Source organism: Rhinatrema bivittatum, chromosome 3 (assembly GCF_901001135.1).
Source record: "Rhinatrema bivittatum chromosome 3, aRhiBiv1.1, whole genome shotgun sequence".
In the NCBI taxonomy this organism is placed as follows: domain Eukaryota; kingdom Metazoa; phylum Chordata; class Amphibia; order Gymnophiona; family Rhinatrematidae; genus Rhinatrema; species Rhinatrema bivittatum.
In genome coordinates, this window is record NC_042617.1 from 314,616,933 (window position 1) to 314,632,535 (window position 15,603).

The window sequence follows — 15,603 nt, forward strand, 5'->3', positions numbered from 1 at the left end:
AATATTTAAAAAGGGCTCCAGGGGCGATCCGGGAAACTACAGACCAGTTAGCCTGACTTCAGTGCCAGGAAAAATAGTGGAAAGTGTTCTAAACATCAAAATCACAGAACATATAGAAAGACATGGTTTAATGGAACAGTGGGTTGAGCCTCCTATCCAGCAGATGGAGACAGAGAAAAACTGAAAGGGTATCCTATAGAGGTGTGAATCGTGTGATCGATCGTCTTAACGATCGATTTTGGCTGGGGGGGGAGGGAAATCTTATCGTCGTGTTTTTTTTTTTTTTTTTTTAAATCGTAAATCGGGGGAGGGCGGGAAAACCGGCACACCAAAAAAACCCTAAAACCCACCCCGAACCTTTAAAACAAATCCCCCACCCTCCCGAACCCCCCAAAATGTTTTAAATTACCTGGGGTCCAGTGGGGGGGGGGGTCCCACCGCGATCTCCAGCTCTCTGGCCACGGCTGCGTTGAGAGAAATGGTGCCGGTGGCCCTTTGCCCTTATGTGACAGGGCAAATGTAGCACCGGCGCCATTTTGGTTCCTGGTTCCCGACGTCACGCGTGCAGGAGATCGCCCCCGGACCCCCGCTGGACCCCCAGGGACTTTTGGCCAGCTTGGGGGGGGCCTCCTGACCCCCACAAAACTTGCCAAAAGTCCAGCGGGGGTCCGGGAGCGACCTCCTGCACGCGGGCCGTATTGCCAATCTTCAAAATGGTGCCGGCGCTACCTTTGCCCTCACTATGTCATACGGGCGAACAGCTTTCTGGCTTCCAGAGCCACCAGGCGACTTCTGGTGCCCCCCTGCTGATTGATATAGGCCTGGCATTGTCCGAGAGCACCCGTGCCGCCTTCCAACGGATCAGGGGGAGAAAGACCTTGAGAGCCAAACGAACCGCTCGGGCCTCAATGCGATTGATGTGCCAGCGCGAGTGAACTTGGGACCAGCACCCCTGAGTAGATTGAGCTTGGCAAACCGCGCCCCAGCTGTAGAGGTTGGCGTCTGTCGTCACAATGATCCACTGGGGAGTCTGTAAACGCATCCCCCCTTCAGGAGGTGAGTGAGAGAAAGCCACCATTGCATGTCGGCGATGGTAGAGTCTGCGAGCGGGAGGGGCATCTGAAACTGATTTGACACCAGCTTCCAGCGGGACAGCAAAGCTTTCTGTAATGGATGCATTTGCGCAAAAGCCCAAGGAACCAGATCGATGGTGGAAGCCATGGACCCCAGGACCTGAAGGTAATCCCAGGCCGTGGGTAGCAAAAGCGAGAGAAAGTTATGCACTTGCTCCCTGAGTTTGAGCGCCCGAGTGTCTGCCAGGAAAACCTTGCCGACTCGTGTGTCGAATCGTGCTCCCAGAAATTCCAGGATCTGGGAGGGCTGTAGCTTGTTCTTGGAAAAGTTGATTATGCACCCCAGGGAGGTCAGGAAGACCAAGAATCTGTCGACCACCAACCTACAGAGAGAGTCTCCGACTTGGCCCAGATGAGCCAATCATCCAAGTAAGGGTAGACCAGGACTCCTTCCCGACGGAGAGCTGCCGTCACTACTCGGGGTGCGGTGGCGAGGCCGAATGGGAGCGCCCGGAACTGGAAGTGTTGTCCCAGAATATCGAACCTGAGATACTTCTGATGGTCGTGGCGTATCGGGGTGTGCAGATAAGCACAAGTAGATTGAATACTGGTCGGACCCTTGTTCTTCCACCGGGACTGGAACTATGGCACCGAGCTCTAGTAGCCTGCTCAGAGTCTGGTTGACCACTGGCCGCTTTTGCCTTCCACAAGGAGAGATTAAGTGAAGATCCGGTAGGTCCTGCGCAAATTCTAACGCGTAACCTCTCTCTATCACCTCTAGGACCTACTGATCTGTAGTAATCTTGACCCATTCCTCGAGAACCAGGGACAGTTGTCCAACCTAAGTTTGGAATGGAGGAATGGGCCGGCCATATCTCATTGGGAAGAGGACTTTGTGGACGGGTGTTGTGGGTTACCATCCCGGGAGGGACGATGGCCACGAAAGGAATGAGACCAGGATTGGGGTCTGGAGAAGGTGCCTCTTGGAAAGGAATACTGAGCTCTGAATTATACCGGCGCTGACCTCTAAAGGGAGAGCGGGAAGGCAAGGACTTAGACTGTTTTGGGCAGCTTATGAATCTTATTCTCGCTGAGAGATTTAATAAGTTGTTCAAGGTCCTCACCAAAAAGCAACTTACCCTTGAAGGGGAGAGTGACCAACTGCGCTTTAGAAGAGGAGTCCGCGGCCCAATTTCTCAGCCAAACCGCGGAGACCATGGCTCTGGCTTGCACTTGGAGAAGATCGTAAAGGGCATCCACCCCACACGCAATTGCACCCTCCAGCTGGTCTGCCTGCTCCGCCTCTGCAGACGGGAGGGTCTTGGGTGCTGAGTAATTGTTGAATCCATCTGAGGCTTGCCCGCTGCATGAGGCTGCTGCAGATTGTCGCCCATACTCCTAAGGCCAGGACTTCAAAGACACGCTTGAGGTAAAGCTCAAGTTTGCGGTCGTGAACATCCTTCAAGGACGTGGCTCCCACCACTGGGATGGTGGTGTGCTTGGTAACCGCAGAGACAGAAGAATCCACCTTGGGCACTTTAAGCATGTCCAGGCATTCATCAGGCAGGGGATAGAGCTTATCCATTGCCCTACCCATGCGGAGCCCCGCCTCTGGAGACTCCCATTCCCGGAGGAGCAGCAGCTTGTGTATAGAGTGGAACAGGAACATAGGTGGAGGAGCCCTAAGTCCCGCCAGGATCGGGTCCACATAAGCTGGCATGGTGGCAGTAACCTTATCGTTCGGTGGCACCTCTATCCCCAGTTCCTGTAAAATGAAGTTGGATGAGGGGATCCAGCTCCTCCCTTTGGGACAAACATAGAACCCGGGGGTTGTCACCCTCGAGTGGAGGACCCGGGGGGGGGAGTCAGGGTCCTGATCGAGATCAGGGTCTGCTGTCGGTTGAGGGGGGGGGCGAAGGACCCGGCACCACCCTGACCCTAACTGAGCCCTGTCCCTCTGATACAGGAGGAGGCTGCGGAGCAGGCCCCCAAGGGAGTTTCGGGGGGGGGGGGGGGGGGCAGAGGAGGGTCCTCTTCTTCCTGAAGGCTAGCCAGATCAGATTTGTGCATTAAAAGCACAAACTTGTAGAAAACAGAGGTTTATAACTCCCAGGTAGAGGAGGAGGAGGAGGGGGAGGGGGAGAATAGGATCAAAATCCCCCTCCTGCACTCTGACTGGGCTCAAATCTGGAGGTGAAATGGTTAAATCAGGCTCAGCCGAGCCCTGCAGTCCAGAGTCTGCCGAAAGACTTGCCCCCCAAATGGCCACAGTTCCCGTGGCTTTCTGTGAGGAGAACGGCCGAGCCACTGTCTGGGCAGTCGACCCCAAGCTGCCGATCATGTCGCCCCCGTGGAGGAACCCTCCCCGCCGGGCAAACAGTCAGAACACAGACCCTCGCAGGAGAGCCGAATCGCAGGCTCCCCGCAGGCCAGACAGGCACTTGAGTGCGGCATGAAGGTAAATAAAAAATGCGGGAGAGAAAAAAAAAAATCAGCTGAGCCAGCTGCCCGAGCAGCAGAGGCAGGCGATCGAACCCTGCTGTGCTGCTGTCCGTGCACTAAAAGCGCTGAATTTGTTTGTCTCTTGCCTTCAGGAGTCCCCTCTTATTTCACCTTTTTTAAAAAAAATAAACTTTAGTGATAGCAGAGGAATGGAGCATCCCTGTTAAATATTGTAAAGCAGCCTATGCAACTAGGGGGGAGTGATTGGACCACCAGTATCACCCCAACAGACAAACAGGTTACCGGGAAAGGGATCCTAGGCTGTATCGCAAGGGGCAAGCCCCCCTAGGACCCCCGAAGAGCTGGGAGACTCCCTGAAGCAGGAGTTTTGAAAAAAAACATTTTTTTTTTTAAAGTAATACTTGCTTGATCTGATCAAACACCTCACAGGAGAAGGAAAAACCTCACAGGAATAAAGGAATTAAGAGAAGGATGGAAGCCGCAGGTTCAGCTGCCTGCATCTGCTGGGAGACAGAGAAATACTGAAGGGATACAGGGTAGGTTCTGTCCTGATATAGGATAACCTTTCAGTTTTTCTCTGTCTCCATCTGCTGGACAGGAGGCTCAATCCACTGTCTGGACTGATCCGGGTATGTACAGGGAACATCAGTTTCCAGGATTTTATTCTTTATAGTATTAATTACAGTACCAAATGAATAAAGTGCCTTGTGTCTCCCATTGTCTATCTTTGTACCTAACAATCAAAATAATCTTCCTTTAGAGCTATTCAGGGATATCAACTGCAAAGTATTACGGAAATCAAAGGTTTTCAGAAACAGAAAGCCACTCCCCATTTTACTGCACTTTCATTTTAAATTGGTCAAATAAGACATTAGGAAATAATGAAAATACCAATTTCTCTTCACACATTTTAGTGTGACGCCTACTTGCCACCTCCTGGTGATTCTACTGTGGGAATTCCCACTCCAGCATAATCTCTAACTACAAAACATTTTTCTTCAGTCTGTCTTACACACCCAAGGAAGGGATATATGTAGTCTTCTAAGTTCATGTACTACATCTTTTTCCCATCATGACACACCTGATGGACAGTGCTCCCTTGTATGACACACCACTCACAACAATCCACAGCTAAACAAACAAAAAAAAAAGCCTACTACTTTTATTGTTAAGAAAGGAACAATGGAAAGATAAGAGTATCCTCTCTTAACAGAAATAGATTTTTGTACAAGTTGTATTCTCTATCCCCAACCTTTTTCTTCTGCTGTGACTCTCGGGCCCGACAGGGGAAGATAGAATCAGTTATCACTAGCCCAGAAGAGAAAGAGGATTGCCATTTCTTGCTGGGCTCTGGCAGGATTGGAGGACAAGTGCTGTGTCCTATTGGGCTCTGTGGGTGAAGAAGTCTGCCTTGTGAACCGTATAGCCTTGCACACCCTCCCTCCCCACACAATTAAAAATGATGCATTTATTATAGATTTTATATGAAAAATGACAAAATACAATCTGAGGTAAAAAATATCACAACATGTATATTATATTTACATGCACTGTTATGATGCCAACCAGAAAACCCTGCAAAAAAAAAGTTAAAAAGACACTTGGAACCCACATGGCATTAGGCTTATTGAAACATGTTCAGTGTAGGCTTAGCACTCAGAAAGTCAGAGTAAAAGAATTATAACATTAACAATACAGTAAAACCTCCATACTAAAACAAAATTTAGAGCCAGCATGCAAACAGTAACAACCCTACTTATGAGAAAGTAGAAGTGCTAATACTACACCAGGCCCTAAAATACCAATATACCTCATATTAGGAAAATAGAACAAGACAGGCTGCTATGGATCCCTGCACAAAAACTACACACTGGCAGAATACCTCACCTCGGTCATACATGCAGAATACAGACTCTCACCAAATACAGAATAAAAAGAGCATATTGTAAGTATGAATAGAAATATACAGACAAAAACTGAAATGAAGCCACAACAGTACAACAATGGGAAAACAGAAAACAGAGTTGCTTACCTGTAACAGGTGTTCTCCAAGGACAGCAGGATGTTAGTCCTCACATATCGGTGACATCATCAGATGGAGCCCAGCACAGAAAATGTTTGCGTCCACGTAGGGTCCTTCTTCAGTCTTATAACACAGAGTTCACGAAAAATAAAATAAACCGAGAGAAACCCAACTCACCTGTGGGCGAGTTTTGTGAGGACTAACATCCTGCATTCCTTGGAGAACACCTGTTACAGATAAGCAACTCTGTTTCTCACAGGACAAGCAGGATGGGAGTCCTCACACATGGGTGATTAAGTAGTTTCAGGTCGCTCCCATCATGTGCAGCAGAGAAACAAGTGCCAACATGCACAACAACTAGTGCTGCAGCAACCAGAGGAGCAGGCCTGCACACAAGTACAGAGCCCACAGAGGGAGAGTTGTTTTTTATGGCCGAAAGAGATCACGGAGGATGGACTGTCCGAAACAACTGTCCTGCCGGCCATCCTTGTCCAGCCACTAATGGGAGGTGAATGTGTGGAGGGAACTCCAGGTCGCTGTTCTGCAAATCTCATGGAATGGGGACTGCACACAAATGAGTCACCGAAACTGATATGGCCCGCATGGCGTGAGCCTGGACGTGGCCTTCAAGTCGTAAGCCAGCTTAAGCGTAGCAGAAGGAAAAACAGTCCCGCAAGCCAATGGGATAAGGTCTGCTTGGATACCGCAACCCCCAAGCTGTTTTTGTTGAAGGATACAAAGAGCTGAGTGGACAGGCGGTGAGGCGTTGTCTGTTCCACGTAAAGGGCCAGAGCCCTTTTACAATCCAGAGGGTGCAGCGCCGGCTCACCCTGGTGAGCATATGGCCTTGGAAAAAAGGAAGGCAACACAATGGATTGATTGAGATGGAACTCAGTGACCACCTTAGGAAGGAACTTTGGGTGCGTATGCAGAACCACCTTATGACAAAATTTTGTATAAGGGTGGTACAACACCAGAGCTTTCAGCTCACTCACCCTGCGCGCTGAAGTAACCGCAACCAAGAAGATGACTTTCCAGGATAGGTACTTCAGGGTCTATGGACTGCAATGGCTCAAACGGAACCTTCATAAGCTGAGACAGGACGACGTTGAGGTTCCAGGAGACTGCTGGCAGCCGAGTGGGGGGGCTCATGAAGTGGATAAGTGGAAATGGAGGCACGATCCCTACCCTGATGGTATGCCCTGATGGCACTAAGGTGACCCCTCACCGATGTGGCCTGCAGACCAGGCTCGGAAAGGTACAATAGGTAGTCCAAAAGCTGTGGTGGGGAACAAGAGAAGGGATCCAGACCATGCCCCCCACACACAAAGCCAAAAACTGCATTCACTTGAGCTTGTAGGATTTTCTGGACTCCAACAAGACTTGCGATAAGCCCTCCGCAAGACCCAGAGCCTGAACAGTCACCCGATCAACATCCAAGCCGTGAGAGACAGGGCTCGGAGGTTAGGGTGGTGGAGCCTGCCCTGGTCTTGAGAGATTAGGTCTGGAGCAGTCCCCAACTGAATCGGGGGCACGAGGCCAGCTCCCATAGAAGCGGGAACCAGACCTGGCGAGGCCAAAAGGGTGTGATCAGAATCATGGTACCCCTGTCGTGTTGGAGCTTTTGGAATGTTTTTGAGATGAGCAAAATGGGAGGGTAAGTGTATAGTAACCCGATGCCCCAGTGAATCAAAAAGGCATTTGCCATCAATCCTCTGCTCATCCGGCCTAGGGAGTAGAAGTGATCTACTTTCCTGTTCTCCATGGAAGCAAAGAGGTCCATGACCGGGGTCCCCCCACAAGCAAAAGATGTGGTTCTCCTACCTCTTGACTGAGGGACCACTTGTGAGGCTGGAAGGTTTGGCTCAGGGAGTCTGCAAGGATGTTGTCTACTCCAAGGAGGTACACCGCTCTGAGAAAAATGCTGTTCTCGATGGCCCATGACCAGATCTGAACTGCCTCCTGACGGCATATGACCCTGCTTGCTCAGATACCACATAGCTACCCGATTGTCGGTCTGAACAAGGACCACTTTGTTGAGAAGTTGCTCCCTGAATACCTGATCGACTGCAATTCCAGGAGGTTGATCTGGGACTGCGTCTTCTGCAAGGACCAAAGACCCTGGGCGTGAAGGTCTGGAACATGGGCTCCCCAAACCGCATGGGATGCATCCATGGTGAGGACAATCTGGGATTGTGGGCTCCAGAAGGGCATCCCCCGCTCCAGATTTGATAGAGTCGCCCAACACAAGAGAGATTGCCAAAGGAGCATGGTGATTAGGACATGAGCCTACAGGTCCTGGGTAACATGACACCACTGGGAGCGTAACGTCCAATGAGCCCCGCGCATGTGAAGTCAAGCAAACGGCATGACATGCACAGTCACTGCCAAATGACCCAGTAACCATAGAAACTGGTGTGCTAAGAATGGGAGCAACCAAAGACTACCTGAGCAAAAGCCGCGAGGGTCTCTACCCTGTCTTAAGTTAGAAAAGCCTTCGTCTGGACAGTATCCAGCTGGGCCACAATAAAGTCCAGTTCTAAGGATGGCTGGAGATGGGATTTTGGATAGTTAATCAGAAAACCCAGATTTTCCAAGACTCGGATTGTGCATTGCAGGGCACTCTGTATCCTTTGCTCTTGATAAGCCAGTTGTCGAGGTAAGGGAAAACATGATCCCCTCACCTTTGAAGATAGGCTCCGACCACCGCCAGGCACTTGGTGAAAGCACGGGGCATGGACGCAGACCAAAGGGCAGCGTCCGGTACTGACAGTGCTTCCAGTCTACCAGGAATCACAAGTACCGGCGATCCGCCTGAGAAATGGGGATATGGGCATATGTGTCTGAGATCGAGGGAGCAAAGCCAGTTTCCCGCCTTGAGGAGGGGATCAAAGTGCCTAACGAGACCATTTTGAGCTTTTCATTCCAGAAATCAGATCAACATCTGCAGGTCCAGAATGGGCAAAGGCAACCAGTTTTCTTGGGAATCAGGAAATACCTGGAGTAAAACCCTTCACCCTGCTAGCTTGGCGGAACTGGTTCGATTGCCCGAGCCATTATGAGGGCAGAGAACTCTACCTCAAGCATCTGCAAGTTCCCTACTGCTTTCCACAGAGGACACGGAGTTGAGCAGGTGGAACTTGTTGGAAATGCAACCTGTATCCTTGGTGCATGATGGACAGGATCACGAGGTCCGATGTAAATGAACTCCATCAGTCTGCGAATAACTGCAGTCGACCTCCACCTGGGAGTCAACACCATGCAGAGGAGGCTGGCTCACACTCCCTGGCCGTCAGGGCGGGGTTCTGCAGTGAGGCTGGGGTCAGACGGGGTGTACAAGAGGTTGTTGTGACCTCGGCATCGCTGGAGGCCGTTGAGGTCTCACTCTAAAGATCAATGGGTAGTATTTGCGCAGCCGGTAAAAAAGCCGCCTTGGATACCGCTGAGGGGGCTTTTTGGGAGGTTGGATGTCAGAAGTACTGGCTGTCAACTGCTGAAGAGTCTCATGATAGTCCTTCAGTTGTGCTATTGCCTCCTTAATCCTGTCTCCAAACAGATTTTCACCCATACAAGGCAAATCCACCAGGTGGTCCCTGGACCTCAGGGCACAGATCAGAGACATGCAGCCAAGCAATATGGTGAGCCCCAAAGCCCACTGCAGCGGTTCTCATGGCCGTCTCGAAGACATCATATGCAGAGCGGACCTCGTGCTTATCACACTCGAGGCCCTACTGCACTTCCCTCTGGAACTCCTCCTGAAATTACTGCAGGAGGTGTTCTCCAAACTCCTGGGCCTGTTTCCATAGGTTCCTGGAGTACTGACCCATATACAGTTGGTAACAAGCAATGCTGCCCATTAACATAGCACCTTGAAACATCCAGTGCCTGAGAGTGCTCAGAGCTCTATGCTCCCTGCCCGGGGGGGGGGGGGGGAGGAGGCCAAGGCATGAGTGGGAAGTCTCTTTGCCTTCTTCAAGGCAGACTCTACCACCACCAGCTGGTGAGGGAGCTGTCGGCGTTCGAAACCAGTGGTAGGCTGGACCAGATAAAACCGTGTCTGTCTTGCGGTTCACCGGAGGAACCGAACCGGGGTGCTCCCAGAGATGAGCTATCAGCTCCCTGAAGATATCATGGACTGGAACAGCCACCACCTCCCTTTGGGGCATCCAGTAATTGCAAGATCTCCAGCATCTTGTGCCTAGAGTCTGAGGGGGGATATGATAGAGGTGTTTAAAATCACGAGAGGTCTAGAACGGGTAGATGTGAATCGGTTATTTACTCTTTCGGATAGTAGAAAGACTAGGGGGCACTCCATGAAGTTAGCATGGGGCACATTTAAAACTAATCTGAGAAAGTTCTTTTTTACTCAACGCACAATTAAACTCTGGAATTTGTTGCCAGAGGATGTGGTTCGTGCAGTTAGTATAGCTGTGTTTAAAAAAGGATCGGATAAGTTCTTTGAGGAGAAGTCCATTACCTGCTATTAAGTTCACTTAGAGAATAGCCACTGCCATTAGCAATGGTTACATGGAATAGACTTAGTTTTTGGGTACTTGCCAGGTTCTTATGGCCTGGATTGGCCACTGTTAGAAACAGGATGCTGGGCTTGATGGACCCTTGGTCTGACCCAGTATGGCATTTTCTTATGTTCTTATGCTCCATTAAAAACTGGAAAAGCACCGATTTTGCCATGGCCTTTACGAATCCAGCGAAGGAGAAATCCTCTAGGGGGAATTTTTGCTGCTCCTATAGTGGAGAGGGCTCCGAGGGCAAATCCTCTGATTCTTCTGTGGAGGACATAGATGCCTCCCCCTCACTGTGCACGTCCAGAGATGCGGGAGGCCGAGCACCCAACTGCGTTCTAAGCACAGGTCCCGTTGGAACCAGAGAACCAAGGGCTCCTGAGGGGCTCGAGGCTGCACAGGCATCGATGGATCTAACGGCTTTGGAGGCGCCAGGGGCAACAATGCTGGTGGCCCCGGGAGAGCTGGAAGGTGTCAAGGCACTGTGCACAAGCGGGGCGCCGCTGAACCAGACGGCCCCTTCCTCGTCTGAGAAATCACTCATCAGAATGGGAACCGGTGGCGGTAGCAGCGATGCTCCCTTGGCCACAAAGGGACTTGGCGCATTGGCAAGACACCGAGCAGCATATCCAGCCACTCTAATAGAGACGCAAGCACCAGTGGAGTCTGCTCCTGTGGTGGTGGCGGTGGCGGTCCCGGTGGAATCAGAGGCTCGATGCCCTGTAGGGCCCAGCTGACCGCCAAACGCACGCGACTCTCCAACTCCTCCTCAAAAGCTGTCGAGGACAAAACGGCTTCAGGAGGTGGCGGCAGAATCGGAATGTCCCCTGGACCATAAGGAAGACACTGAGCCCTCCACCGCCACTGGTGGAGGTCATAAAGAGTCCTCGGAATGACCGGAGGGAATCTCTTCCTCCCCACTAGACCTCTTTGGGGAGGCACCAATGCAGCTGATGCCTGTCCAATGTCCGGTTTGGAGGAATATGACCAATGGCTATATTTTCTCAACTTTTCCCGATGCTCACCTCAGTCCTTACCCGGAACAGACTGTGACAGAAGAACCTGACCTGGATCGGGAAGACAATGAACCGCACTCGGTCCCCTGCTCTCACCTCAGGACTGAGGAGCGGCAGCGGGTGAGACCCCGAAGGGTTCAAAGCTGGGACTTCCTTCCCGAGTGGGGTAGAAGTCCCCTACGCCGATGACTGATCCGAACATTTAAGGCCAAATAACTTCTCCATCTTGTCCAAGCAAGCCCGACGGCCCTTGGGGGTCATCTGAACACAGAGATCGCAACCATGGACATCGTGGGATGCCCCCAGGCGGAGGACACAGACCTTGTGGGGGTCTGTGATGGACAAAGTCCGAGGGCACTGGCGAAAGCCAGATGATGCCATTGTAAAAAGAAAGCGGCGTGTGGTCGACTGCAGATGGCCACCGGGGGAGACACCGACGGCAGTTGACTACGAGAACCCAAGGAACTTACCAAGATAGCAGGGAGAGACTCTGAAAAACATGAGGAACCCAAACGATGCAGGCGATGCAAAACTGCAGAAAAAAGAAAGAAGCAAATGCGAGCTCCATGACCACGAGGCAACAGCTTCGCAGAAAGGAAGAGACTGAAGAGGGATGCCGCGTGAATAGCGGCATGCTGGGTGTGCCCAGTGTGCCAAAGTTCCTAGAAACTTTGACAAAAGTTTTCCATGCCAGACTCATCTGATGATATCACCCATGTGTAAGGACTACCATCCTGCTTGTCCTTGGAGAATCACTATTCCTCATAAAAAAATTGAAAAATATAAAATAGTAATAAAATCATACTAACAAAAAAAAATACATATTTCATAAGAGCTGAAGAATAGAATAACATCCAACAATTAAAAACATACAAAATGTTCCAAACATCAATAAAACATTTCAAAATAGCAGACTTACCTGGGAACTTTTGATTTCACGGTGCCGATATTGTCTTGGATTAGCAAGAGGAGAAGAGGGGGGTCTTGTATCATATGCATGAACTGTCTCCCTCACTCTCACACGCTCAGTCTCACACAAACATCAGGCTGTTTCTCCCTTGCTTTTGCTCAGACTTGTGCACACACAAAAACACACACACAAGCAGGTTTGTCTCATTTTCACATCTTCAGCCTCACATACACAGTCTCTCTCACTCACATGTTCAGTCTCACACAGGCACACGCACAAACAGGCTGTCTCACTTTCACATGCTCAGCCTCACACAGGCACACGCACAAACAGGCTGTCTCACTTTCACAAGCTCAGCCTCGTACAGGCAAACATACCCACAGGCTCTCTCACGTGCTCAGTTTCACACAGACACACACATATACACATGCTGCCTCTCACACTCACATGCTCAGGCTCACAGAGGCACACCCCCCCATAGGCTTTCTTCACTCTCACATGCTCAGTCGCACACAGGAATATACACAGCTGTCTCACTCTCAGGCGCTCAGTCTCTCACAAGCACAGACACATACATGCTACCTCTCTCACTTTCACATGCTCAGCCTCACACAGGCAAACATACTACAGACTCTTCACTCTCATATGCTGTCTCATACAGGCACACATACACATGCTGTTTCTCTCCTCCTGGAAATACAAGTAACAGGAGTAGCAGCTTGAAGCTTCAGCTTCTCCTCCTTCAGCTCCTGTGGCCAAGGGAACTCGTTCTCTTTCTTGGGGCCATGGGGACTGACGCTGTGTCATTTCAAATTTGACTCAGCACTGCTCCTTCTCTTCTTCCTGCGTGGGTTAACCTCACTTCCTCTTCTGGGCTGGGCCAAAACGAGGCCATACCGCCCGTGTGGCCCTCCCACCCCACATGTTCTTTCTAGATGGCTGCTTCCTGCTGCAATCGGCTCTGTTAATACGTTCCGCCCGGGCTCAAAAATGCCAACAGCCCCGGCGGAGGAGGAGATCTCTGCATTCTGCTGCAGCAGAGGAGGGGGAGGGAAGATTAGCCGAATCAGCAGACCAGAGAGCTCCGTATAATGAAGCGGAGGCAGCAACACACCAGCTTGTGCTTTGTGACAGTGGTGCATCGTGACACATTGGTTGAGAATTGCTGTACAACATGTATTTTGTTGGTCTATAAAAGGCATCACAACCTACATACATTCTGGGTTTTCTCCAGAATTCATACAATTACTCTCTGCTTTTCAGTTTGTGAGATTTCTCCTATAACTAAGTGTGCCATTGTACACTAAATAAAAAATGGTTTTATTCTCTAAGTTAATCAATTTGTACTTTATGACAGGCATCGAGTAATACCTAATAGACTAACTATTCTTGAAAGCTCATGCTTTAATAAATTGGAGTCTCCACTGTCACTCCACTCCTATCATTTTTGCTACACTAGACTAACACGGCTATCCCTCTGACAAATTTGCACTTTAGTAATCCAGGTCCAGTCATGAAATCTGAGTGATGGAATATTAAACCATTGAAGGAACTCAATCCAGCCAGAAAAGAGGGTATCATTTCATAAAAGCTATCATTTATAAAGTCTATTGACTCAGTATTAGATACAAGCAGCAAGCTATAATTCAATATATCATGACATGAAAATTCTAATTGCTGACACAACAGCATTTTCAAACTGTACAAATTAAACAATAATTTTGGCTTTACCGATTACTAGATACCTAGAGTTTCTATTTTCAGGGATTTTTATTCAACAAGATTTGGATCTCAAAGGTGGCTCTAAGCTAGTGGCAGCAGCAGCATTTTTCTGCTGCTGGTAATAGAAGGAAGTTGGCACTACCAACAGCTCAGGGCATTAGTTGAGCTCTGAGTCTTGCCAAATAAAAATCCCTCAAACAAGTGCCTTGATCAATTCTATTTAAGTACTGAACTCTAGCAAGATTCTCTGCATTACATTTTAGAAAATAAATCTCTTATGGGGACATTGGAAGAGAGAACAAGAAAAGAAAGGATGAACAAAATTTTGTTCTTACCAGATCAGTGTCCTGATACAAGATGGAATATTTGGTGACTGTTGCGTGGTAAGATTTGGAATCATCTGATGGTGACGGCTCCCCATCCCTCGTTTCCTGAATGGCTGCAAGATGCACTCCCTCTGAGGCTCTGTCTATAGCCGGTGTGGCTACGGAAGTACCTATGAGGAGATCTGCTTTGTAGATTGGCTGATTGTGGATGGAGACAGAGAAAGAAAGAGACAATAATAAACCTATATTTTTAGGCATATATAAACTATTGTGCTAAATCACAAAACCTACAAAGAAAATTATGCCCAGCATTATTTGAGAGACTGAAATAAGGCAGGTGCACTATTTTTACACATTTATGAATTTGCAATGGGATATCCTTTAAAATGGCATCATTTGCTTCTATGTCTAGAAAGGAGATAGGCAGAATAGATGGGTTTTGTGTTTCTTATCTGCTGTCATATCTATTTCTTTACACAATGTAGGGCAAACCAGATTCCAAATCTAGCAATGTATATCAAATAAAGGAATCCCATGTGTTATATATATATTAAAACTTCATTTTTAATAATCTAATCAAACATTAAAATATGTATTAAACAACCATACATTTTTACAATTGCAGAGGATACACTATACTGGGTAATTGTGAATGGCAATAAAATAACACTAATCTAACTAATGTCAGTCACTGAAAAGATAATACACAACAAATGCACATTAACAAGAAATTTACAATGATGACTAACATACATTAAATAATAATATACATAACAAGGTGAAGACTAATATATACTTACAAGCAAGAAACCACAAAAGTCTAAAACAGACCAAACAAATGACCTAATACATTTGAAAGCAGAATTTGACAAACAGTTACAAATATGAATTGAAAGTATCTTTGTTTGTTACAAAGTATAGATGAAAGCTAACCCTGTAAAATACAATGTGAAATGCATGTAGCTATAGGTTTTAAGCACTCAAACTGTTAGAAAGCTGTTAAAATGGTTTAGTTGTTATGTAGGGTTTAACAAAAAATATCCACCCAATCGCATCAAACTATGAATTGTCCCTTCAAATTATGAAGTCTCCCGATAAAGAAGAGTCTTCTCCATTTCATCTACAAGAGGCTTCCTTCAGGGGATATATCACAACACATTTTTCAAATGTAAAGCTGATCCAACGATTATCAAACTATTTAAATGGGAAAATTCCCCTCTTAGATCAAAACACATGCAGTCTCTATAAATATAGAAATGTATGTGAGTGACCTCCAATAGATGTATATCGTACTTCAAGTCATCAAAAAAAGATATGTAAAAATTACCAAAAGCAATTAACAAGCTGTCTCAAAGAATGTTTGGTGCGTACAATTCAGTTTGCAAATTGTTTTCTGAAATAAATAAACAATAATGATAACACCATATGCTGTGTCAATTAATTGACATAATTGGAATAAGAGAAATATATATACATTTTACCTACCATTTCTTTCGAGTCAAAAGAATGTTTTGTTTTATTCCACAATGATTATTTGAACCAGCCAA

The 15,603-nt window shown here is 48.1% G+C and overlaps 1 protein-coding gene across 2 annotated transcripts in view; it reads right to left on the reverse strand.

Annotated features, from left to right (window-relative positions):
• Positions 1–15,603, reverse strand: part of GTF3C2 (general transcription factor IIIC subunit 2) — a 265,747-nt gene that overhangs the window by 29,315 nt on the left and 220,829 nt on the right. Inside the window, exon 17 of one of the 2 annotated variants that reach the window (XM_029595224.1) lies at positions 14,066–14,254. In XM_029595224.1, the coding sequence (XP_029451084.1) occupies positions 14,066–14,254 (189 nt within the window). Of the gene's footprint in view, positions 1–14,065; positions 14,255–15,603 lie in introns of those variants that run through there. The other variant, XR_003855599.1, reaches the window with a different exon arrangement.